General features: G+C 41.0%; 1 protein-coding gene across 2 annotated transcripts; it reads right to left on the bottom strand.

Annotated features, from left to right (window-relative positions):
- Positions 1–759: 759 nt before the first annotated feature.
- Positions 760–24,587, bottom strand: chn2 (chimerin 2). 2 transcript variants are annotated; one of them, XM_018688539.2, is made up of 13 exons: positions 24,440–24,587; positions 15,689–15,727; positions 13,988–14,043; positions 11,866–11,897; positions 11,528–11,641; positions 11,107–11,377; positions 6,218–6,301; positions 5,144–5,228; positions 3,650–3,823; positions 3,327–3,404; positions 2,961–3,098; positions 2,762–2,867; positions 760–2,116 (listed from the first exon to the last, which is right to left on the bottom strand). In XM_018688539.2, exons 4-13 carry the CDS (start codon positions 11,895–11,897, stop codon positions 1,945–1,947), a joined length of 1,254 nt encoding a protein of 417 aa, XP_018544055.1. In that variant the 5' UTR covers positions 13,988–14,043; positions 15,689–15,727; positions 24,440–24,587; the 3' UTR covers positions 760–1,944. The 2 variants fall into 2 exon arrangements, with proteins under 2 accessions (XP_018544055.1, XP_018544049.1); XM_018688533.2 differs by lacking the exon at positions 24,440–24,587 and adding an exon at positions 22,138–22,825.
- Between the last annotated feature and the right edge of the window lie 25 nt (positions 24,588–24,612).

The raw sequence follows: 24,612 nt of genomic DNA, 5'->3' as shown, positions 1-24,612 counted from the left end.
CTGTTGACATAGAAGAGGATGCAATCTATTTCACTCTCTAACAGTAAAGGCTACTAACAAGCAGTGGTCAAGACCACATGCTTCAAGTAATTAAAATATTGAGTGTTAAAGCCACTGTAAGACATAACACCAGAGTTTCTCTGTTACATAGAGGTTCATGAAAATTGGTGTATGAAAACGGCATCATGTGAAACTGTAAGTAGAGTAATACTGCAGCATAGAGACATACTCTACATACTGCTGTCCGCACCTCTGTTTTGTTGGTTGTTTGATATTTTAGTAACTAACTTTAACTATAACCAATCCTATTACAATTCTTTAAATAAATAATAAAGTACACACCCGTGATATTCTCAGGAACCAGCAACAGATTTCAGAGAAAGTGATTACCACATGAGAAGACTGCGGTGCAACTATGTCTCCTCAAAAGCTCCACTGTTTTCCCCAACACTGCAGTTCATGTGGTATCTGGCAAAATTCCACTGTTCTGGCACCTACAGGTAAGAGACTGAATAAGAGATAAGGTATTTTGGTTAAAACACCTGGCAAGGATTTGGCAATAGCTGTCACAAGATTTGAAATAAAAAAAGTTAACCACATACTTGTGATTCACTAGGCTGCAGGCTAAAACCAGTCATCACTAGCAAAGGGCTGCACCTCTCTCCTGACTGAAGCACTTCTACAGCTATCACAGTGTGGTGAGATCATGTTAGATTCCTGAGGAAAATGAAAACCAGCATTCTGAGACACTCCAACAGGTCACGATTTTAAACTGAAGTTTTACATCCTTTAATAAATCATCATTTGATAAATTACATTTTTAACTGCAACCGTCACAAAAATACATTTTGATAAAATGGATTTGTAGAAAGGACTCAATCACGTCAAACAAACTGTGATGAAACATGCTCAGTGCAGCTTTAGTGTGACTGTTAACTTCTATGGCACTGTGAAGTGAATGACAACTACAGCAGCACCGAGCGATGTTACTGGCATAAAAAAAATGGGAAAGAAGGGCCATAATTACAGCATGTAAACAGAACTACTGCAAAACCGAGAAGAGCTTCGCTCCTGTGGTGCAGTCTGCAAAATAACATGTGAATTAATGACCAGTATTTCACCACCTTTGTATTTCTTGCATAACACTGAACACATTAAAAATGAAAATGGTAGATCCGCAATCTGTCGTTCTTCTGACTTTTCTTCTTGCGTTCTTCTTGTTTTGTATTTAGACATCAATTCAACAAACATCATTCTCAACAGCATATATTATTGTGACAGAACATGATGCAGAGTAAAAGACAAAAATAAACATCTTTACAAAATAAATCTTTACACTTGTTGCAAAAAAGTGCTGCATGAGCGCCCAATTGTCTCATCTCTCATTTTTTAGTACGCACAGTTAAAATATTGATCATTACATGATCTGATTTTATCTACAATGAAATGATCCACATTGTTTCATTACATTTTTAACCAGTGTTCCCACAAAAATCCAAATATGCACACATGTCATATGGGAACGTAAACTTGGCTGCTGCTGTGAGGCTTGGTTTATACAGCACCAGGCCTACACTGATTGACAATCTGCCTGAGGCAGATTTCACACAGTGCTGTCATCATGACTGAGTCTACACCAGGTAGTGACAGTCTTCAAATTAAAAGAGGGAAGAGCACTGTAGACAGTTAAAAATACGGGATCATTCCCTAATATAAAAATGATGGTCTTGGCTGAGCATGGAAACCCAAAACTTACATTAACAAGACAATGTCAACACTAAACCAACTTCAACTAAAACAGTCATGCGAGAAAGAAGCGTCTCAAGTTCAATTTGATTACAAGCTATTCTGAAACTTCATTAGAATCAAGGTGGCTTGAATTTCCTCTTTAACAGAATAAATAATTGTCCTTCGTTTCTCTTGCAAGCCCTACATGCCTCGTCCTCAGAATAAGACATCTTCATGCTCTATCATAAGCTGTACCACTAGCTTCTGCTGCCTCATGTCATTCAGGGTTGTCAAGGCATTCTGCTCCGGTGGCTGCATAAGCGTTGGACCAAAAACAATCCCCAGATTTTCAGCACTCATTAAATTGTCCTTCTCGAACATTGTCACCCTGTAAAATATAAAAAGATTACTAATCTGTGAGGAAGGTTGAATCAGAAAAAATACAAAACAGGTCAATCTTTTCTTTTTCAGGTCATGTGGTGAGTCATCTCAGGAATATTAAATCAAAGATAAGGCTGACATTGTTCTCTCATTCTGTTATTTTTGACAAATCCTACAAAAAGACCAAAAGTGATAATGGGAAACTCTCCCTCTTAATGCTTTTCATCTATCATACTCTTTGACATTTAGCCCATAAGACACTAATCTTAAAACCATGTTTAAAATATATTGATTCATTTTTTAAACTGGCAAAATAAATAATCCTTAAACAGCCGGGCTCTGTCGTTTTACTTAAACAGGCGTAAGTTTTGAATTTGCTGGGGACTATTTTCAGTCACAGTTTATTACACAGCTGGTCCTCAAGTGAGTCTTTCTGGCAGTAGGATAGTGTGTGTGGGACTGACTCAAAAATAAATTACAGAGCCCATGTTCATGGTAATGAAGGAACATGTCACCCAGTGCAATGGTGTAACTTGTTTATGTGTTTTTAATGGCTGTTGGATAATGTAGCTGTATGGCACAGAGGATGTTAGTTGGATCAATTTATTTTCAAACGACATATAGACATATTAACAAACATAAATGAACAAACCTCTTGAGGTGAGCCATCAGGTATCGTAGGGTCTCATAGTGGGCTGGGGGGAGCTGCAGCAAACCCTCGTGGATGGCCTCCAGTCTGGACTCAGCATTTGGAATTTCTATGTCACATTAGTAAAACGATTAGCATCAGAGCACAGCAGAGTAGTACCAATGCAGTAATGGCACAGAATTGGAGACAGAGGAGCTCTTACTCGCAGCTTGAATAAATTTGGAATACAAGTCAAATGTAATGACTGGAATGGGAAGGTCTCTTAAGTAGAGCTTCAAAGCACCAGCAATGATGTTGATGTCTGCATAGGCATTGGCACTAATGTCTGCCTTTTCACCATCTGTTGATGAGAAAAAAAAATTAGGACTGACATGCAATGTTATATTTGGATACAGCTATAAATAAAAGCTGGATGTGAGTGTGTGCTGTGTGTCACAAAATAATGGACTGAAAGTACTATTTCGTGCTGTGCTGTAGCTGAAACAATCTTTTTATTTAAAATTATGAACCGTGAACTAAAACCTCAGAGACCCAGATCCCAAGGCAAAGAAATCTGACGTCTACAAACCTCGGTCGAAGGCGAGCCTCACGTCCTCTATGTGCTCTGAGAAGCCAGACACTCGGTAGAGACCTTCAGATTTCATACCTGTAACAGAAAATTGGGACTTTTTATTTATTTTTTCTACCTTCCATTGTGCTCTGTATGCATAAAAAATTAAACATTTAGGCCTCTTTACCAACAAAATCATCAGTGACATTCTACAAACTGCCAATTGCATAGTGCTCAAATGTTTGAATAAAAAATTCACAAATCAAACTTAATGTTGTACTTTCTTGTCTGTAAAGTGATTGATGGGGGTTTAATGTGACGCCTGATTAATTACATCATACCTCTCAGCTCTATCTCTCGAATACACATGTCAACCACCATGGGTCGCGTTGTGTTATGAGCTTTGACAAGCGTGGTGAGGTCACAGCTAAACACTTTCTTTATCCTGCGCAGGTCCGGCTGGCAGTCGCTTGGAACCAGTTTGGAGCACTGTTTATGTACATTCAGTCCACAATCTAGCAGAGCGAGAGTGAGATAAACAGAGTGGGAGAGAGAGGGACAGAGATTAGCGTCAGACTGATGATAACACAACCATCACAGCAGGCTTAAGACAGCAGTTTGAAAAGGTTTCCCAGAGTCAGTGATAAACTGCACTGTCAGACAGCACAGCAACAGCTAAGCTGTCTCGGTGCACTGCGCCAAAGGTAGATAACAGTGAACATGGCAGCATGGGGGGGGGTTCTTGTTGTAGTTTTAGTCACATGGAGCGTGCTGGACAGCTGGCAAGAGCAGAGTGTGTGTGATAAGTGTGCCTGCTTGTGTGGCAGCTCAAGCCTGGAATGAAGGTTTTGAAGGAGCCGCACTTGTAGAGTGCTGGGTGTCCGACTGAAATCGTTCATCACAAAGATGTTTTTACTGCTGGTCTGCTGATTGGGGTCCTCACTCTCAGTCGGTGCTCGCCGAGAGAGTGTAGCAGGAGATAAGAAAAAAATACAGGCTGGACAGGGAGTGAGAGAGGACAAAGAAGACTCTCCTGTTTCCCATAGCACATGAGGTGTCTGATGATACCAGTGTTTGCCTCTGGCTTATCAGCATGGCAAATGTCTCAACAACAAACACTCTGTTTAGGGAGAAAACAACTGAGAGTCCAGCAATGTGCACATCAGTTTCAGCACTATCTGTGCAGTGAATGAATCTTGTGACCATGGAAGCCTTGAAAACTCAACTGAGCTCTAATATGTAATCAATCACTTAGTTCTGCTGCTATGTCTGGTCATATATTACAGTACATTTGCCCTGTGTTTGACCTGTATTTTTTTTCAAATTTTAGACATTTAAATATTTTATTTTGAAACATCCATTTTGATGTAAATGATGTCAGCATACTGGCATTGCTTTGCATAGTAACCAGCAATAAGGGGATTAAAAAATATAGTGTAAAAACATCTTGTTGTCTTTCATTTCAGTATGACTGTGATTAAATGTTCTTGAGGGAAACAAAGTTCAGAAAGACTGAAAGCAGTTATAGCTGTGATTATATACAAGTGTCTGTGCTTCTTTTTCTGAACAACATACTTTGATGAGTCACTGACAGGAGGTCCCTGCTTATTTGTCACAGATATAACAGGAAAAAGGAAAACAACCACAAAACAGGACATAATCAAACCACCAATTCAAAAAAAAAAAAAAGTTTTTCAGAAGGCTTATACAACTGAAACATGTGTGGCAGGACAGTGTTAGCCACGGATCATATGCAACTTGTATAATCCAAGACTTCCGTCATTTTCATTGTGTAATCATTGACGAGTAATTTTGATGTTGGGGTGTATAGTCACCTGAGCAGCGGACACCCTGGGCAATGAGGCCCCACATGAAGTTAGCGCAGTACTCGCACCAGTGTGGCCCTCGAAAGGTATGTACCTGGAGTTAGAGACAACATGGTTACAAACACACACACACACAGTATTGCAAGTCACTGCGATGCCCTGTCCAAACTGGAGAACCTCCCTTTTGATGTACTGGATAGAGATTACATTGTGATCCCACGCTACAGTGGATGGGACCCCTCGCCAAATGAGAGCATTTGTATATACAAGGCAGATTATGGGATTTACTATAATGTGTCTGGCATCTGCTCCTGGGCAATCGGATACATGCAGGCAAGCACAGAGGCAAAGCCTGTGAGTCAAAATAACAGATGTATACCCGCTGTGCACCCTAAAAACACAGATAAGATGGCAAATGGGGCCACACCTGCACGTACACACACACACACACCTTCACTGGTACTTTGAATAGGTAGTAGTAGACTGATGAGTGAAGAGGGCATATGGCAGGTGGTGAGTGGAAGGTTTTTGTTCTTTTTCAAAGAGGAAGCATGGAAAAAGCTGGGGGTCATTATGGCCTGCCTGTTAAATGAAACCCAAGATACAATTGCAAGAATGTTGAGGCGCCCAAAGGCAAAGAATTGTATATTTAAAGAACCACAACTCTATTGTACGCCCCACAACGTACTACGCACTTACACTCTGAGAGCAGAGAACTGTATGATACTTCTCAACTCTAATATGTGTTTTTACAAAAAAAGCAGCCTAAAACAAAAATGGATCTAAAAGCTTTAAAATCAATGCTAATCAATGTGCTCTGCTGTTAATGGGTTGTGGTATAGTGTATTAATTATTTCCCCTCAGTGCATATGGGTGTCAGCTGCATGTGTTCTCATCAACACAACAACACACACTGTGGACTGTGATGGGATGGGCAAACATCTGAGGTAGGCAAAAACACATCTCTTGATGAATCTCTCTAAACCAAAGCAAAAAACTGTGAGAGCTAATAGAAACCCGTAAAATGTATTAAAGTGAAGTTGTCAGGAGCTGACAAACTTTTATTAATAAAAAGCTACTCACCTTGAAGTTGTGGATTTTCTCATAGGAGCACTGATTCTCTGGTGTGTCTTTCAAGGCACTCCGTCGCACCAGAGGTGAGGAGATCTGTGGACAGGAGGCCAACAGTTTAATAGGCTTCCACAGAAGAGTCCCCTTGCTCCCTAGTTTGACTCCCAGAGCCAAAGCCAGCAGCTCCTGACGCTTTCGCTCCTGTCTTTTAGCCTTGTGGGTAATCAGATCCCCTCCCAATCCTCTGTTTTCTTCAGCCTCCATGCTCGACTGCTCGGGATCCCACAGACTCTCCATCTCCTCTGGGGAAAGATGTGGTGGGGAGGCGTGGGTGCTGTGCAGCAGACGCTGCCGGCAACAGCCAAGCGCAGAGGCGGCAGCTACGCTCCACTCCCCTCTGACCCAGGAGGGTGACTGATGACAGCCTGCACGAGGTTGACTCTGCATCTGGTCTGAATCCAGTGACAGCAGAGCAAAAAGAGCAGGGCGAACAGGACCGGTAGTGGGCGGCCTGAAGGCAGGAGTGTGCCTCACACAATGGCCCTCTTTCACACGCCCAGAAAGGAAAGAGAGAGAACAGGGTCCCTGATGAGGAGGGGCCAGGAGGTTGAGAGTGAGGGCGGTCGGGTGCTGTCAGGATCGCTTCACACAGCTCAACAGCTCTGTAAAGCAGGATCAATAGTGCAGACGCCCTCTTTATAGCACAGAGCACACTCCCATTAGCACGCTGCCTTCCGGATACACTCCACTTCACTTAACTGGAGATAATACTCCACTGCCAGCAGCTCTCAGTCAGCACTGGGTCTCCTAACCGGGTCACTCGCCTACTCACAAAGACAGACCTGAGATTCTCTGGCCTGACAGAGCTGAGGCTGTGTCGTCGTAATTCAAACAGATCTTGACCTCCAGCTATGCTAGTCGGCTGGTGGAATTCCCCACACTGCCATCCAGACTGTGTCTTCCAGACACTCTGACTGCAGACTACTCATGCCAATCACAATCATTTGTCTCAGAGGACCAGCAGACCAGCAGCCAGACCATCAACTGGGATTGGGAGGGATTACTGCCATAATCCTTACACAGGGAATAATCCTGCAGTGCCCAAATCCAAGTAAAATCCCATAGGAAGCTCATTTGCAGGTCTGCAGTCATTTAGTATTTCGCCAGTGGGGGGCTGTTGCTATGTTTATGCTGAATTTGCCCCTATTAGTGCTGCTTGTAAACAACCAGTAAACAGCAACACAAGGCTTGTTGCTCTACTAATTAATCATGAAGTTCTGACACAAGGCGCACAGCACTGACTACGCATCATACAACATGTCAAGTAACAAACTTTACTGAACAGCTAAGCCTGAACATAGGAAGGCATCATGAAAAAAAGAGGTTGAATTGAATTATTAAATAGGGAGGAAAGGTCAGAAAGCCAGTAATCATTGGATCTGTGATGATAAAGCTGGAGCAAAAGAAGAGTATTGAGGCAGAGAGCAAAGAGACCCACAGGGCAACTGCAAAGCTGAGATAAAATGAGAGGATTGGCAGCTTACAGACACAGCAGCAAAGTAAAAAATTGCTGTGGGCCTTTTGTGCACCAGCCATTTCTTTTTGTCTCTGATGTCTCAGGATGACAGTTAACTGGCTGATAGCTACAAGAGTGACAGGACAGGTGAAGAAATTTGTCATTGTGGTTGACATTCTTTGAAAAGACCTACACATACCATACCATACAATTCAGCTCTACAGCTAAGTCTGAGGGGACAGATGAGGAGTAGACCACTCTGAGATATTTTAGACTTGCGAGGTGGGAGGGAGGGAGACGAGGGCTTTGCTCTTTGTCTGCAGGCAGATGGGTTCTTGTCTCTTAAAGAAGAGCTTGGAAGAAAGGACACAAAAGGTGGTCACACAACAAGCTCTGCTTTCTTTTCAGTGGCTTTGGCTCTTTTATTCCCACAAGGCTTTGTGAGAGCACAGCTGAGCGGACTCTGTTGTGAGCGAGTACTTGGAATCATGGGAAAACAGCACAGTGGGCACGGACACACTAAGACAGCAGGATACAACTATCCACATCCCAAACAAAACAGCCCTAACAACATTGCTGACAAATAGAAAAATAGACACACTGTGAAGGGTATGGCAAGTCAAAGATATCTTCCATTATTCAAAAATGGAGGAAATGGCCACTTTTGTCTGCAATAGGAACACTGAAGAGAAATAATCACTTTTAAATGTTTGGAAAAGTGCATTTACACTATGCTGCGTGAGGAGCAGTTTTATATTTTGCAACTTAAGACCTTAAATAGTTATTTTGGCATTTTTACAGCATGAAACTCCAGGGAGAGAACAAGTAATTATCCTAACAAACAGCAGGACCATTTCTTTGGAAAATCATTCCAGGGCAATGCGAGCAGACCAGCCTGTCGAGAGCCCCACCGAGATTAAACCAGTGTGGTGAGCATCAGAAGGCAGAGGTTTTGGTCACTGAGCACTGAGTCCTGCACATGCAAAGAGAAGGAAACTCAGGAGGTTGATCTACAGGTTGTGTCAACTACCCCCCAGCCCCCTACCTTCTGGGAGCATTTTAATTACACAAGAATTTGCAGTCAAGGCAATATGGGGGTATCAACCTAACACATGAGTAAATAGACGTGAATGCTGACTATACAGTGAAGCTACTGTGGCTGTAATGCCCCAGGGCGTGGCTGTGTAATTGGTAAACACAAAGTTCAAAAAGCAACCACAGATTCGAGCTATCAAGGCCAGGTCTCTGCTTCTTGGACACGTAACATTTGTGCAGAAGGAAACAGTATTCCTCACACTATTTTCGAAGTGACTGGCAGGTGGTTTTCAGACGCTGGCTGACAAAGCCTGCCATCATCACAGCTGTCACTGACTCAGATCCTCATGTATAAAACTCGGCAGGAGGAATATGAAGTCAGTTTTCTGAAAGCACCCAGATAACTGACAATGTGACATTTAGTGAAAGATGTGCTCCACATTTACTTGCCAAAGGGAGGTTTATTGGAGTCTGCAGTCCACAAAATTTCAAACATCATAGCTGCAAATCAAACAAAGTGCCACCACTACTTGACACTGTTCAATAAAGCACTGTATTAAGCAAACACAGGTTAGTCTGTATGTCTCTGAGCATTTCTGAGGGCAGTTCCCTGCTCTAGAGGCTTCCTAGAGGTTTGCAGTGGGATTTGTAGCACTCAGCTTATTTAAAACCACTGTAAGTCAATGGACCACTGACTGACTGATGGCCATTAGGTCAAAAGCACTGCATTAATGGCTCGTGTCTCAAGTTACAGGGACCAAACTGAAGACTGATGATATTAATACTGCAACTGATGCCCCTGCTGACAGGGCTGTCGTGTGTCTGTCATTGACTGACTGTCAAGCTGACAAACTATAGGCTGACATTTTGAAGACAAAGAATTCCCAAAGCAATAAATCTCGACTTCAAGCTGAGAGACAGATACAGCTCATGAAATCTCTGAAGAAGAATAGACAAAGAAAATATTAGTATCTGGTCATAAAAAGAGCTTGGCATGATTCCACCCAAGTGCCATCAACAGGCCAAAAAAAGAGGAGGAAACAAGTTAAGATTGCCATCTAGTGGAAGGATACCTTTTCTCCAGGAAGGAAATAGACGTTCCTCATTCCTCAATGATTAATCATTCACAGACTTTAATCTGACAACAGCTCATGAGTGCCAATGAATACAATGTGCTATGTGTCTCGCCCAAGATGTGTGTGTCTGATATGCATGGCAGGCAGAGCAAAGTCCCAGTCCCCTTGGTCATCATTACCTTTCAGAGGAGGCAATGAAGCATGGCAGCAGTGAACACACCCAGAGGCTACAGGGATAATGTACGTCTCACTCACAGGACAAAGTGTCCTCTCAGAAGCACCCCCATCCTACTGGAAATCTTCAGTAGCATGGAAGTAGATCAAAATCACAGTACTGTACAGTGTCTATCAAATAGCCTGCGGAAATGTACAAGTTAATTTGCACATACTGAGATGATGGAACTACTAGCCCAAGAGTTTATTTATTCATTCATCTTTTTAATTCTGGCTTAAACTGTTTTTTCAAAGTTTTAAGTTAGAGATAACAGAAGTCTTTGGGTGATTAAATTACAAACTAAAAATTAATGACAAAATGAAAATGGTTTTCAGAGAAAATCCATTTCAAACAAGTGATTTTAATAATACATATAGTATAGAGTTCTTTTGAATAACTGCTTGTAAATTAGGCTATAACCTCTGATTATCATTATCATTTTTCTGTGATTAATCATGTCTGTCACAGTTAGAGTTAAAAGTCACACCTTTAACTGTGTGGTCTTACCAGACCATCAGCCCAAGCCCCAAAAATAAAATCAGCTCCCAACAAAGATGCTTTGTGTTGATCAACCACTTGATTAATTGACAAACCGTTTCAGCCCTACTGTGAATGTAAATAGAAGGAAATTTTATATCTTAAGGAAGAAAGTCTTTATTTTCATTATTGATCAATCAACAACCAATTAACAAGTTTAGTCAATAAAATGCCAAAAAGCAGTGAAAAATGCCTTTAATTACTCAAAGTCACATCTTTAAATTGTATTCAATTTACAATATTAAAAAAACATGAGAAGGAATTTTAGCTTGATAAACCCATTCGTGATTTATTGATTAGCAAAAAATTATTTAGATTTAATATTCTATCAACCTCAGAACTGATATACTGACTCATTGTTTCAGTTTTAATAGAACGTAGGTCTGTGAAGCACAACCTCAGCAGCAAAAAGCAGCAAGTTGACAAACAGCCTTCCCACTCATTATAGCATACTTAGTAGACAAAAAAGTATAGTCAGAGTAGAATTAAAACTCAATAATGTTGTAGCAGTCATAAAACTCACCCTTTCGTCTCTCTGGAAAGTGACCCTGCGGGGCCCTGTGCGTCCACGGCTCAGCCTGTGCACCATCTTGTCCTTGAGAAGCGAGGTATAACCAAGATGCTCGTAGATGGGGTTGGTGGTCATTTTGGCAATGTACTCTGCTGCCTTGGTCTCGATGTAGAGAGTGATGAGGGCATCTGTCACGAGGTCATGGACCGACTCGAACCTCTTCTCGCCGACAAAGTGTTTCCCGTCATAGAACAGCCTGTAGTTGAGGGTCTGGTGCCCAAACCTGGATTGAGACACACAGATGCTTAAATACAGAGGTTGAATTGGTTGGGTAGCTGAGTAAAAGTGGACAAGTTGGAGGCAGTGTGATCTCTGGGCTGCTGATGGGGATGACCTTTCAGGGGTTCTGTAATGCATACTGATGTGTTAGTACCTTAAGGCCAAGGTGTGTGTCCCTGGCTGTCTTTGGCTCTCCCTGATGAGGTAAGCACCCTCTACTCCTGCTAGCAGCTCATCTGCATATTCTCGAGGGATCATACCATGAAATCTGTAAAATAAATAAATAAAATTACATAGTAGGTATAAGCTCAGGCTCTTATTCTGAGCGCCTTATAAAAGCAAAGAGAAACACATTCACATAAAATACACATCCACCCACTTAAACCCTAACCACATCTGATGCCAGGCAATATGATAAATAAAACCATTCACTGCACAATAATATTTGAAAAAAGGCATAAAAAATGATGACAGTAATTAAGTTACACTCACTCTCTGCCATAGTATTTGGGTCTGCTCTCCATCTGTAAACCAGAGGAAGAAATATTGGCTGGAGCAATATGATATGAAAGCTCAATTAAATGGCTTTGCAAATTGTTTTTACAGCCTGTGTGAAAGATAGAGGACTCTACACCACAGGACAGATTATCTCCATCAATGCCCCGATGTCTATTCGCAGCTACCAAACCATAAAGCCAAATCACAGTGTGTGGAGATGAATAAGAGGCAGTCTGAGAAAACAGCTGGTGATAGATGGCCAGCTGCAAAGAATTAATATTTAGTGTGTTACTGTGTCACACCAGGGCGTGTAGTGTGTCTGCAATTCAAATCTTACCCAAGATATGGCTAAAAACATTTTTCATTTTGAACATGATATAAAACAACATCAAACATAAGCATTAAGATTCTGACATTATCTTTTACAATGAATAATTACAGCCAATTTCATTATCTAGACCCCCCCTTTCTGTACAAATACAGTGGCCAACACCACTACAGATGTCAGTGTAAAATCTCTTAAAATTCACAGTTACGATCATAATGGTTTTATGGGAACATTCTGGTAATATGTCAAACATCATTTTGTACTTTGAATTAATGGGTAGCCACTAATCTCACACAGCCAGCCCACCACTTTCACTTTGCTCATCAAAGCATGGCAAGACTGAAAATGGGATGAGACACGCATCATTTCTAGTAGGCTATACAATAGAAGATTGACAGTTCTCTCAGTGAGGCCAGTAACAAGTATAGTAGCTTGTTCTATTAGCTTTATATTCACATTGCTGAGGGAATAAAGCCTATGCCACCTGTCCAAGGTGTTCCTACTGCTTACATCAAGGTACTTTACTTGTTACTGTTCTTGCTGTAAATTGTTAATTTTTTAAGTCTGTCTTAAAACTATAGACAGATGTCCATATGAACAGTGAAACAGGATTGTGCTTGCTCTTATCATTCCTGCTGTTCATAAAAGCCATTAAGAGATATCTTCCATATGTGCTTCCAGTGTAAATAATGAGAGACAACTTCCAGTGTCCTCGCTCTGCGCAAGAATATATTCTAAAGTTAGTTTGACATTAACTTGAAGCTTCATTTGTCTGAGTGGATATCACCCAAACTTATTGTCTTATTGGTATGAAATTCCCTCCTTTCAGACTTGAAAAATTGTGAACCTGTCTTTTAAGCCTTTTAGATTAAAATGTTGAGATGATTAGCAGTGCTCTCCTTGAGACAGACATCAACATAGACCCTCTCTACATGAGGATGAACAAACAAACAAACCACTTCACCACTTGCCTTGATTGAAAAAGACAGAGAAACACGGTGAACGTCCTGAAAATGTCAAATATCTCCTAAACTATTCATCAAATTACTTTCCTAGATAAATTTAAAGCAAAGACTAAACCGTGCAGTTGGGGGATTGTGCTTAATTTTCCAACTCTAGCATACCACAGTCGCTCCTGAGGTGTGGGAGTTTTGAGAGGCAGCGAGTCACTCCCTATAGGTTACTGATTGGTCTGGCTTCCAGCTGCCAGGCTCAGTCATTTCTCAGTGAATGTTTTCCAGGCTAAAAACCTGAGAGTGAAAACTGAGTTTGCAAGATGTAGTCTGGTAGACTGTGTTTTAAGGCAAGGGGAAAAAACATTTGCTGTTGGAAAGAAATAAATAGGGTCAGCGGGTGGTTCAGTTCACTATGGTTGTTTATATGTTTAATCATAAGACATGTCATGATCACAGGATGGTGCTTGTTCATAACTGGTTTGCTGCTAGGTTTAATTTCCCATCAGAGCCATTATTCTTCTTCATTGTTACATGACATTTTGTGTGTTTGTGTCATTCACAGTTGTAACGTTGAAACCAGTTGACTAATCAACTGGCTGGTTGACAAAACTAATCACTTTGACTATTCTGATAATCATTTAACCGTTGAGGTAATTTTTTAAGGACAATGTGGGACAAACACTGCTTCCAGCTTGTTAAATGTAAAGTATTACAGACTTTCTCTGTTTGGACACTATTATAATTTTACATTGTACAAACTAAATGCTTTTATAAAAATATAAAACTAATCATTTCAGCATCATATTGTATACAGATTTAGAAATATACTAACCTCCTGAGGACATGTGATCCTCTTTGGTCTTGGGGCTTCCTGCTGTAGCTGGTACACTGTTACAGAAATGCATGCAGGTTAATTAAGGCCATCAGCGCTTCTGAGTTATGTACTCCACTGGACATAAAACAAAATCTCCACTTAACGGCATTTAGTCCAGCTTCTGACCACAGCTTTGACTGAGTGCAAAGGTAACAAGCTACAAAAGGAGCCATTATATGCAAGGCTAAGCAGTCAGTGGTTTACATGACAGGAGCCATATATCTGCGATCCATTTGTGTGAATTAAGACCTGTTGTGCACTTATAACTGCACACTATTCCTTTTAACTCCAAAACAAAAGCCATTACATCTACAAATACATGCAAGATGCAAACCTGTGTTTCTGTGTATTAGCTGTACTTAAAATATTGGGAGAACTGGAAGTAAGTCAGTGAAGCAAAGAGAAAATGGAACTGAGGGATTTGTGGCTGGCAGAGTAATCACCACAAACACCTCAGCAGCCTCACAGAATTAGTACATTACAAGTATTGATTAAAAAAGTGAGGGAAGCCAAAACACTGCTGCTGTTTCTGCTGTTTCCCGGAACTGGATGTCTGTCAGTACAGAAATATTACCACAACAGAGGAATCAGTAGCTGAATGAGGTTTCTTTCTTCACATCCAATAATAAATCCTTCATGTGTCTAGAACTGGGGATTCTCTGGTATTTGACAAACTGCCACATTTTCAAACCAGACCCTGAATAAAAATATATTTTAACTGTTATATACTCTAATGCACTCGCTCACAGAGGCATGGGTGAGGACAGAAGACTTACAACAGTATCCTCTTTACTAACAACCTGTGCTACAGCGAAGAAATCGCTGTGTGAGGTTGAGCTAAGTCTTCTCCACAGCACAGATTCTCCAGGCAGGGGAAGGAAGACTCCTGACTGTGAAAATGTCCTGACTCCTGACATTTTCATGTTTTGTCAGGCTGACTCAAGCCAACCAGAGCAAGATCTGGACATCATCCATGCCTGTGACACAGTGAGCTCTAAAAATACCCCAGCAGAGGATCAGAGGAGTTGGGAGGAGATGGGTGACTTCAGAAACGTAGCATTATTGGAAAATTATACAGATGACACATTTAAATGCAGGGAAAGTGAATGTAAAAGCTTTGTAGAGCAACTGGTTAAACAAAATGTAATCGCTTGAAGGACAGATGCAGAGTTTCCAGCCGAAATAATTTGTGCTCAGCTTCAACAAATGCATCACATATTCTGAGGAGTCAAACCATTTCCTCCCACATGGCACAAACATTGTATAATGAGGTGGGTGTTCTGAGGACCCCATTTCAGCTGAGCCTCTTTGCAGGTAGAAAATCTTATTTTCCTGGGCGATGGTAACCTATTTTACTCAGGGATCAGGGATGTGCTGCTTTGCATTTGTGCATGTACGAATGTGTTGTGTGGGCGAATGTGTTTGAGTGTGTACCTTTTGTGAATGTGTGCGTAGCCTTTTGGAACCTGCAGTATGTCTAATTGTACTATGTACAACAAAACCCAATTCTTCCAAGTATAGAAAAATGTCTTTGGTATTTATAGATCACAAATATTTGTGCCGTTATTTAAAGACACATGCTAAAGGCCAACTTCAGGTTAAAACAATACTAATCAGCACAGAAAGATTATTAAATTTTTTATTGAATTTATTACTCACAGTAGGACTTCCATATGGGTGGTTGGTAATCCTCAGGGTCTGTAAAACACAAAAATAAAGCAGGTTTCTGTTATGATCTCACGGTGGTGTTAATAGACTGTGCCCTGTTTTCTCTCATTAAAATCTCCATTTCTATCCCTTTCCCAGTGGACTGACTGGTGAGCCCTTCACTATGGTTGTGTCACTGCTATTTATCTCTCTGTTATAATTATGCATATGGCTTCACACTGTGCAGCTGCCTCTTGAGATGCACCAGTGAATACACTTATAATCAGCGTCTCTGCTTCAAGGACAATCAATACAGATGTCCGCTCGTTTCACTAAACATCGTGTCGGCACACACCTGATCTATATTAGCCGCTGGCAGGGTCCCAAAAACATGACATCTCTGTTCTGAGATAAGAGTACAAATTCACCAATCAAAATTAAGAGAAGTAAATACAATTTACATCCCAGCACCCACAGCAGGACCTTCCTCAGAGAAATATAGCGGCTGATTTATGATAATGTGAACACATTCCTGGAATATATGACGGAGTGTGTTGTTACAGTATATTAGCTTAAAAAGTGTAAGAGAAGTGATGAAGTAAATGCCCTCCAGCAACTGATAATTTACTGTACTGCTCAGTAAGGTAATGACTTGTAATAAAACCTGTCGCTAAATGAGTCAAAAATATGGCAAAATTTGCTACTGTACTATACTGCCAGTGATGTAATAAAATGCCCGGCCCTTATGACATTAAGGGTTCAGCATATTTTTTTCTCATAACGTAATGATGATGTTGACTCTGAAATTTCTCAACACAAGGTCCAACTTATTAGTTTTTTTCCCCTGAAGTTTTTAACCACATCTCACACCACAGCAACTCCACATGTTCAGGAAGGCCACAAGATTATGCGGTTAAATGCTCTGGAAAGGACAAATAAATTGGATCTTGTGTTGATAAATTTTTTTGTCAAGCTGTTTCCAAGCTCAGGAATGAACTTTGAGAATATAATGAGTTTCGTAGTTTCGAGTTCGTAGCCAGCCAGCGTGCCAGCATAGTAATGATGGTCTATAGCTACCACATAGGTGGATGATAATATCTGCCAAATGCACAAAATAGCTGCTATGATAATAAATGATTCAGCTGCCTCTCAGATGTTAAATGTAATATCACTCATTAAACTCCCAGCGCCCCTGCTGAAAGATTCAATTAACTTTGTGAATAATGAATCATGTTGGTCCAGAAGATACATGTTGTTCATTTTAAGCATTCCTTTGCACTCATCAGCACATTAGCACCACACCCCTCTGGCCAGAGGGAAAGAAATAAAACACACCTGAGAGGGGAAGGGAATCGTTTAATGAAAACTAGTGAGCACTTGTTGGATGTGGGCACCGAGTTACAGGCAGAGAAATTGTGAAACTTACTCATATAAATGGCTGCGTTGCAGTTGTATTAGTGAAGTCTCTGTCTCTTGTTCTATTCCTATCTGTTTAACTGATGGCACTCAGAGTAAGTGCCATCAAGTGCAGGCAATCAGAGTATTTCCTTCATGCTGTTTTCTCTGCTCACTGTAGGAGAGTCTGAGTGGAGGCTGGTTGCAACATTATTAAACATAACAAAGGCTCATCATTGATTCTCATCATAACAGCACAGTTACTCTGGAATAAGCTCAATTTATCAAAGAGCAAAGACAAGATAGGTGCATATAATCAAAAGATGAATAATTATGCAAATGATGTAAAAGCAGCTCAACCGAGAAGTGGATTTTTTAAGGGTAAATGTTTTTGCTAAAGCCCTCCACTGAATGTCAACCTTCAAAAACAACTATATAGCCTTCAGGCTCTGTTTGCTGATGTGTGGCCAAGCTGCCTTGGAAAATGTATTGTCCTACTGCTGAAGCTTTGTCACTGTGTGTTGCACTGGCAACAGTCTGAAAGATTTATTCCACTGCGGCTTGTTTAAAGAATGTGATTTCATCTGGTTGGCTGCCAAATATTCTCTTTTCAATCTGATTCTTTTTAATGACAAATGGCATTTCAGTCTGGGATTCTGCAGCGGCTTTGGCTCAGGAAAAGGACCTCTTAAGAGTCGATTCTGATGCAAACATTGGCACACACTTGCACAAACATACACACGTGCAAGTACACTCAGCTACACTGTGCATAACCACTCCCAACAAACACACACGTATACGCAAGCACACACATGGGCGCGCAAAAACACACACAGAAATCCAAAGAACATCAAAAAGAATTTCTAAGTAGCTCAGAGTTTGTGTGGTGCCTGATGATCAGGGAGAATTTAAAATTCTGGAGCAGCCAGAGGGCTCTTCCCCCAAAGAAACAGCTATTAATTGTGTTGCCCTCCATTACTCACCAGTCAGAGGCATTCAATAAAATAATTACCGGCGGGTGTTTGCTCTAGTGACAAAGAGAATATGTGATGAATGAAGATGAAGACTTTTATCCCCTGAGATAGTGTCTGCATCTAGAGTCTGTGCAGATGCAATAAAAAAATATCCAACTTCAGCACATAAAACAATAACTTGTGTAGAGAATACATGGCTGACAACTCAACAGGTTCATGCTAAAAAGGAAGCCCTTAAAAAAGACAGACATTTTGAAACATGACTGTTTTCACTATCACTTTAAATTTAAAGGTTTATAAGAGTGGAAATAAACCAGACTACTCATAAAGTAACCAGGCAGTTGCTACAAGTCCTGTTGATTTCAGTTTTATAGTACGACCCATGTTTCCACGGTCTATGTGTACCTGCTCATCTACTGTGGGGTCAGGGTGAATGAGGTTGCCACTTAGGGCTGTGAGTGTCAGAGGGTGAATTAGTTTGTGGTCTTGGTGCATCGCCCATCATTTTATTTTTCATTTCATGCTCTAAACGTGCCAGGCAATAATGACGTCTTTTGTGATCCCTGATTCTTCTGGTGACACTGACCCAGAGGGTCATTCTTATCATGACCTTGACAAAACATTGACGATGGTGACTAAGTTGATAAAAATGCACTGCACCACAACCTCACATTTCACCTCCAGCGTTTTTACTGTTTTGTTAAGCGTAACTTTGTTCTCTGTTCTGCTAGAACTGAAGAAATTCACAGGGGTGAAAAAATTTTAATTTCACAGTTCACTGGAATGCTTTTAATTTGACCTGCATTAAGGTACGTGGTGTGCATGATTTAGATGATTCTACTCAGATTTGTCCGTAATGTTACCAGTGCTTAACTGTTGTTTACTAATTTTCTACACTTAGTGGTCCTGGAAGCAAGAATCCTTCCCTCCCAAACCCTTCCTAGACCTACAACTTTTGATATTAAATGTTCATAATTTTAACTATCTAAACTTAAGTAATATCATCATAATTGATTCTTTCATAATATTAATTTGTGGGGTCTTTTGAGATTGCAAATGTTATTAAGCGTGGCTATGCATGATTTTCCCATTTGATTAAAAAGAAAAAGATAGCCTAAACATATACATTTGCATACATAAAATACATAAAGAAATAACAGATCCTGGAGTAGAACTCGGAGTGCAGTGCTACAGATACATGCTGACCCTCACACAAACAAACAAACACACACACACACACACAAACCAACGCAGTCACACACAAACACACAGAGAGTCAGTGGGATGCAGTAGAGCTGCAGCAGGGAGACCATCTGTGTATTACACTGGTCCAAAACAAGCATTTCAACAGTATCTTAGTGCTGACCAGATAACATGTGACAGGTATGAGGGTGCCTCCCCAGAGTGTGTTATCTGTGGTGTGCCGCTGGGCTGTGCATCCTTAGTGAAACTGTATGTTTTGCTGTTAACAAGAACTGTGAATGTAATTTGGTAATCTGATTCTGACATTTCCTTGTGTCACTGAAAGAGCCTTTTGTTGTAATTAATGCGCTGGGTTACTTGGGGGACTAACTTGCTCCCTTGCTGACACTGTAAAACATGTAGATACTTTCAGTAAGTCATTATACATGACACAGATCCAATCCTACATCATTTACACTGGGAAGGACAAGAAATAGAAGTAATGGAAAGATTTTGAGGTGAAGTGCAGAGCATTTGCCAGAAACATGTGTGGGATCGTGTTGAGCAGACAGCCTCTCTGTAATACATGGCTGTAATTCTGCCGCCCTGACCAATTTTGTCATTTAAGGCCTGGAGCAGGAGGCATACTTTCATGCTCTATCCCTCAATTTATTTTCAAAGCGTTATTTCCTGGAGCCATCCAGCAAATGGTGTGCTGCTGGTACAGTACATGCTTCCATGCCCACCCGTGCCAAGAATGTGTAGGAATCTCCCTGATCTAGAGGAACGGCCAGAAAATATCTTTCCAGGGAGAGATTGCAACATATAAGTTGCAATCGCGTTGCAATCCTCTCAGTCTGACATTTTATTATGACTGCCTTGAAAATACAGTATAGAGTAAATCTATTATTTGTCACCTGTGTATTGAGGCTGTAGTTATAGCTTGTGTGTATATAGGTAGTCTATCCAGTATAAGTCTGTTTGTATTGTTTTTCCTTTTTTTCAAATATTTACAGGAAGTACAGAAATCAACTAATGCGATTACCATTACCACTATCATAGATCAGTACTCAGCACAAAGCGCTGCCATCACTGACACTTTGACTGTTCACGGGGAGAAGTTAGATTAACTTTTTTTACACACTCTTTCCCAAACAATGGCCTCAAAACAAGATTACTAGATAGACATATTGTTGGAGGCAGGCAATTGAAATAACTACACCGAGAGCACTTTGTTTGCAGCCAGAACAGATGACCTAATATGGAGTCGAAATTGAGCCTAGATTCATTTTTTGAGTCATATGCCTCATAGACAAGATTATTCAAATGTTGTGTCTGACTGCCAAAGAGCTCTGCATGAAAATAATAATACCCTTGTGACAACCACTCTATCCCTGGCAGTGGCGCAGCTTGTAACCTCTGATAATTATATTGAGAGCCCAACAGTAATGACAACCCTCCAATGCCACAGAAAGAAAAGACTTTCCTCTTAAAGCAGCAGTGGTCAAACAGTAAATCCACTGCTTTCTGAAACGCACACATGAGATAATGCTTTGTGAAGCATGTGGTTACCACAGGCTATATCAGCTTGGAAACGACTGTCTGTCCCTCCCATTGGGCAGTACCTTGGGAAATGTGACTCTGCTGTGTGGTGTGGCTGAGATGTAGAAGGAGTAGGAAAGTAAAACAAACATTGTACATACTATAAAATGCCTTCAGCCTGTAATGAACCTATAGCTTTGCCATGCAGGGATTGATTTTGATTTTTATTTCGTCTTAAGTGGAAAAAGTATCACATACACATATTTTATAGAGGCAATTTTCTGCAGTAGAAAGTAAAATATTGGTGGAAACAGTAAACATAAAACCAAAGTGCTGAGCCTAGTATTATAAACAGCCTCTACCTCCCCTTGTCATACAGTCTCTTCTTCTCACGCACACACCTCTAGTAGTTGGTGGAGCTTCCACATCAAACAGAACTGTGATAGTGGAGTTTGTACTTTATACCCTGGCAAACACAAGCAACACGCTTTATCAACACAGAATGGGATATACACAGAGACAAGCATGGAGCTGCTATTTAATTCTGGGTTTGTTTAAACAGCTGCTAACCCACTTTCTGTTCTCATTCTCTGAAAACTGAATTCTGAAATTGAAATTTTAGCAAACACATAAGAGGTACTAATCGGTGAACTGTAACTCATTATATGCAAAGGGGGATTTGACTGGAGTCTTGTGCACACTGTGGCAGTGTGAGCTGTACTATGTCACTGGACCATAAGATATTAGGATTTTCACCGTGTCAGAAAATACCCCAGCCTACTGCTGCTGCTGCTGCTGCTGCTGCATTTTTTGGAAAATGGTAGACTACATGGGCCAAAGATAATCCATAAAACCAGCCAAGTGAAAAGTCAATAAGGGAATTATGGAGATGATTGGCAATGTAATGATAACATTCAAACCAAACGTCATACTGACTGCATCTCACAACCTCATAATCCCTCTGCACACGAAAGGCGTACTCTCCCTCTGATGTTTCCACCCTTGCATCAGTTGTAACAGATGGGAATGCTTTTCATTTATCCTTAATCCTAAATCACAACAGTCACTGGGAGCTACTCTAATATTTGTTTCATGTTTACTAGGCGCATGTGAGATGCAGATGAGGAAATAAAAAGATGTCACATTTACTGGTGCTTGTATTAATGGTGAGCATAAGGGATTGCTTTAAACAATATAATGAAAAAAGTTTGATTCAAGGCAAGACAAATAAGGCATCAATTTAAAAGCACACAATTACTCCTCTAAAAGGATTATTATCATCATCATCATCATTATGATTATTGCTATTATTATCTTAAGTGCAATGTCTGAGAGTCTAGACTGAGTCTGGGTCATGTGAACTCTTACCGGAGGACACAGATGAACCTGAGAGGCTTGAGTTACTGGATGCTGCCATCCCCAACCCGTTTCACGGTTCGGTTACTCCCGTTTGGCCAAGGTGCGCTCACAGCAGCTTGTCCCCGGCGGTGCCTCCATTTCACTTACGTCCCAATGTGCTTCACCTCTGACGGCTTCACCGGTTGACTATTTCATGTCTCGTCTGGCCCCGCGCCCACCACCACCACTACCACTACCCGTCTGTCTAAAATCCACGAATCCTCTCGCTGTGCGCCTTGGTGAGAGGAGCTCTCACGCTGCCGCATACGCCGTGGGTGCTACCGCCACAGATAAAAATAGTCAAGACGAGCTACAGGGATATGCACAGTGGATCAATTTCTCCAACGCGTTTCCTCACACCGGACAGGCAGGAAATGTAGACCTACAGTCTTGTGCCATGTAGAGATCTGCTATGGTTTCCATGTGCCACTTTAAGGACTGCAATAAACACACTACACTGCAGCGTAGACGCGCCTTCTTAAAGTGAAAGTTTGGAGCAGGGTTGCCAAAAGAAGCCCAAAACAACCGACTTTACTTCTGTTTGCAAAATCCAAAACAGACTCGACTTTTTTCCTGGAACCCACGCTTAAATGAGATTCATGCAAAGTTGGGCCCAACTGGATAAACCACATTACTCCAGCTTTGGCACTGCATATTTCCATCAGATGTCAAGTTATGTCATGTTACGTTGAAAGAGCCAAAGTGAATCCGTGTGTTTTTTGCGCCACCTGGTGGGCAGCACTCTCTCTCTCCATGAGATCACAGACTGTGACATTAACCTACAGATTTCAAAAGGGGAGTTTTTAAGACAAGAGTTCTTTACAATGTGTACCCTCTTTCTTCCCTCACTGTGTGACTTCCTTACCCTCCATGAGAGTGTTGCAAGGAGGGATTGTGAGGACAGAACTGAGGAAAAACTTTGGTTAGTATCTGTCATATTCATTTCGCCAGTAACCAAAAGGTTGTCAGTTTGATTGCTGGAGTGACAAGATAAATCTGATTAGCACCTCCATTCTCTGTCTTCAACCACAGTAGAGATGCCCTCTAGCTCAGATGTTCACTGGCCAACAGATAAGACTGTGTGGTTGTGGTGTGTGCAACAACTGTAGCAAACATAGGGTAAAAAAAAAAAAAAAAGCTGCTGTGTGACAAGCCTGCAGCATGGCTGAGTGTGGTAGTGTAAGACAGCTGTCAATCAAAGTAAAACTGCCTGAAAATATTCCTATCCTCAAACTTTTCCAACTTCTTTAAATAAGTTTTAAAACTGCCACCAAGACTTTAGAACAAGTGAAATCCTCTATATATACCCAGTTTTGTAAGCAGCCAACTGTTGTGATGCAGTCCCCACCTCGTCACCTGTTGACCTGAGCTGTCACATCACAGTAAATTATTTTCTCCCCAGCTGTACTTGGCTCTTCGTTTCTATGAAACAGAGTGATTTTAGAAAGGTAATTTATACAGGTGCTTATATGTAAGAGTTGTGTGTCAGTCAGGTTGTTATGAAGCTCCTCTGCACACTAGTGGTCAAAAATGTATAAAGCAGCTTTAAAAATACCATGATTCACACTAAAAGTCACTATTTGAGATAAAAGCTGATGGACACACACTGTCATTCATCGAAGAAAGCATTACGACATGTCTTACCAGGACATGCACAGGTGCAAATAATGAAATAAATGGTTTCATTTAGCTGCTTCAGTTTTAGGGTGTTGGCGTTGTTGATGTCGCCTCACAATGTCACACTGTCATGGCTTACAGGGACACTTGAATAGAACAGAGCCATCATTAATTGTATTGGTAACACCTGTGCTTTTCTTCTCTGACGTAAAAAAGGCAAATTGACTGGATAAGACACTTAAATTAAATGGGGCCATTGTTAATGTAATTAGTAACACCTGTGGTTTTCCTGCCATGAGAAAGACCTATAATAATCTTAACGTTTAATAGCAATAAAATGTTTAAGTTTACTTTTTACATTATTGTCATTTACGCTGAGAAAAGGGGGCCCTCAGTACGACATTCATTTGCCATTTTGTTTTTGTGAACACTGAGCACGGTAAAATGCCCTTTCGAGAAAGCTAAAGTAGCATTTTGCCTATGAAAATTTGCGCATAAAATGCTAAGTTTGTTAGACACCACACGCAAACCTTCCTACCTTCCTCTGAATTAATGTTTTGTAACCCATTTCTTTGTTTCTCCATACACTCAACAACCAATAGCTAAAACAGCCGTGAATGCTACCTAGAAGTTTACTGAAGAACAATTTACTCACCAGAGTCAGGCCATAAAACTTGGAAACACGCCTGTTTTCAGCAACCGGGTTAGCAAAAGTAGCAGAAACAGCGGTCATCTTTATGTGTAGACGACTTAGCTAAAACGCCGTTAGTTCCCTACAAGACCGCGCCGAGGGTTAAATCTCCACTGCGTAGAAAACAACGACCACGT

This window comes from Lates calcarifer, linkage group LG15 (genome assembly GCF_001640805.2).
Source record: "Lates calcarifer isolate ASB-BC8 linkage group LG15, TLL_Latcal_v3, whole genome shotgun sequence".
Lineage (NCBI taxonomy): Eukaryota > Metazoa > Chordata > Actinopteri > Centropomidae > Lates > Lates calcarifer.
Note: the sequence above shows the minus strand (reverse complement) of the source record. Positions and strands in the feature narration are given on the sequence as shown.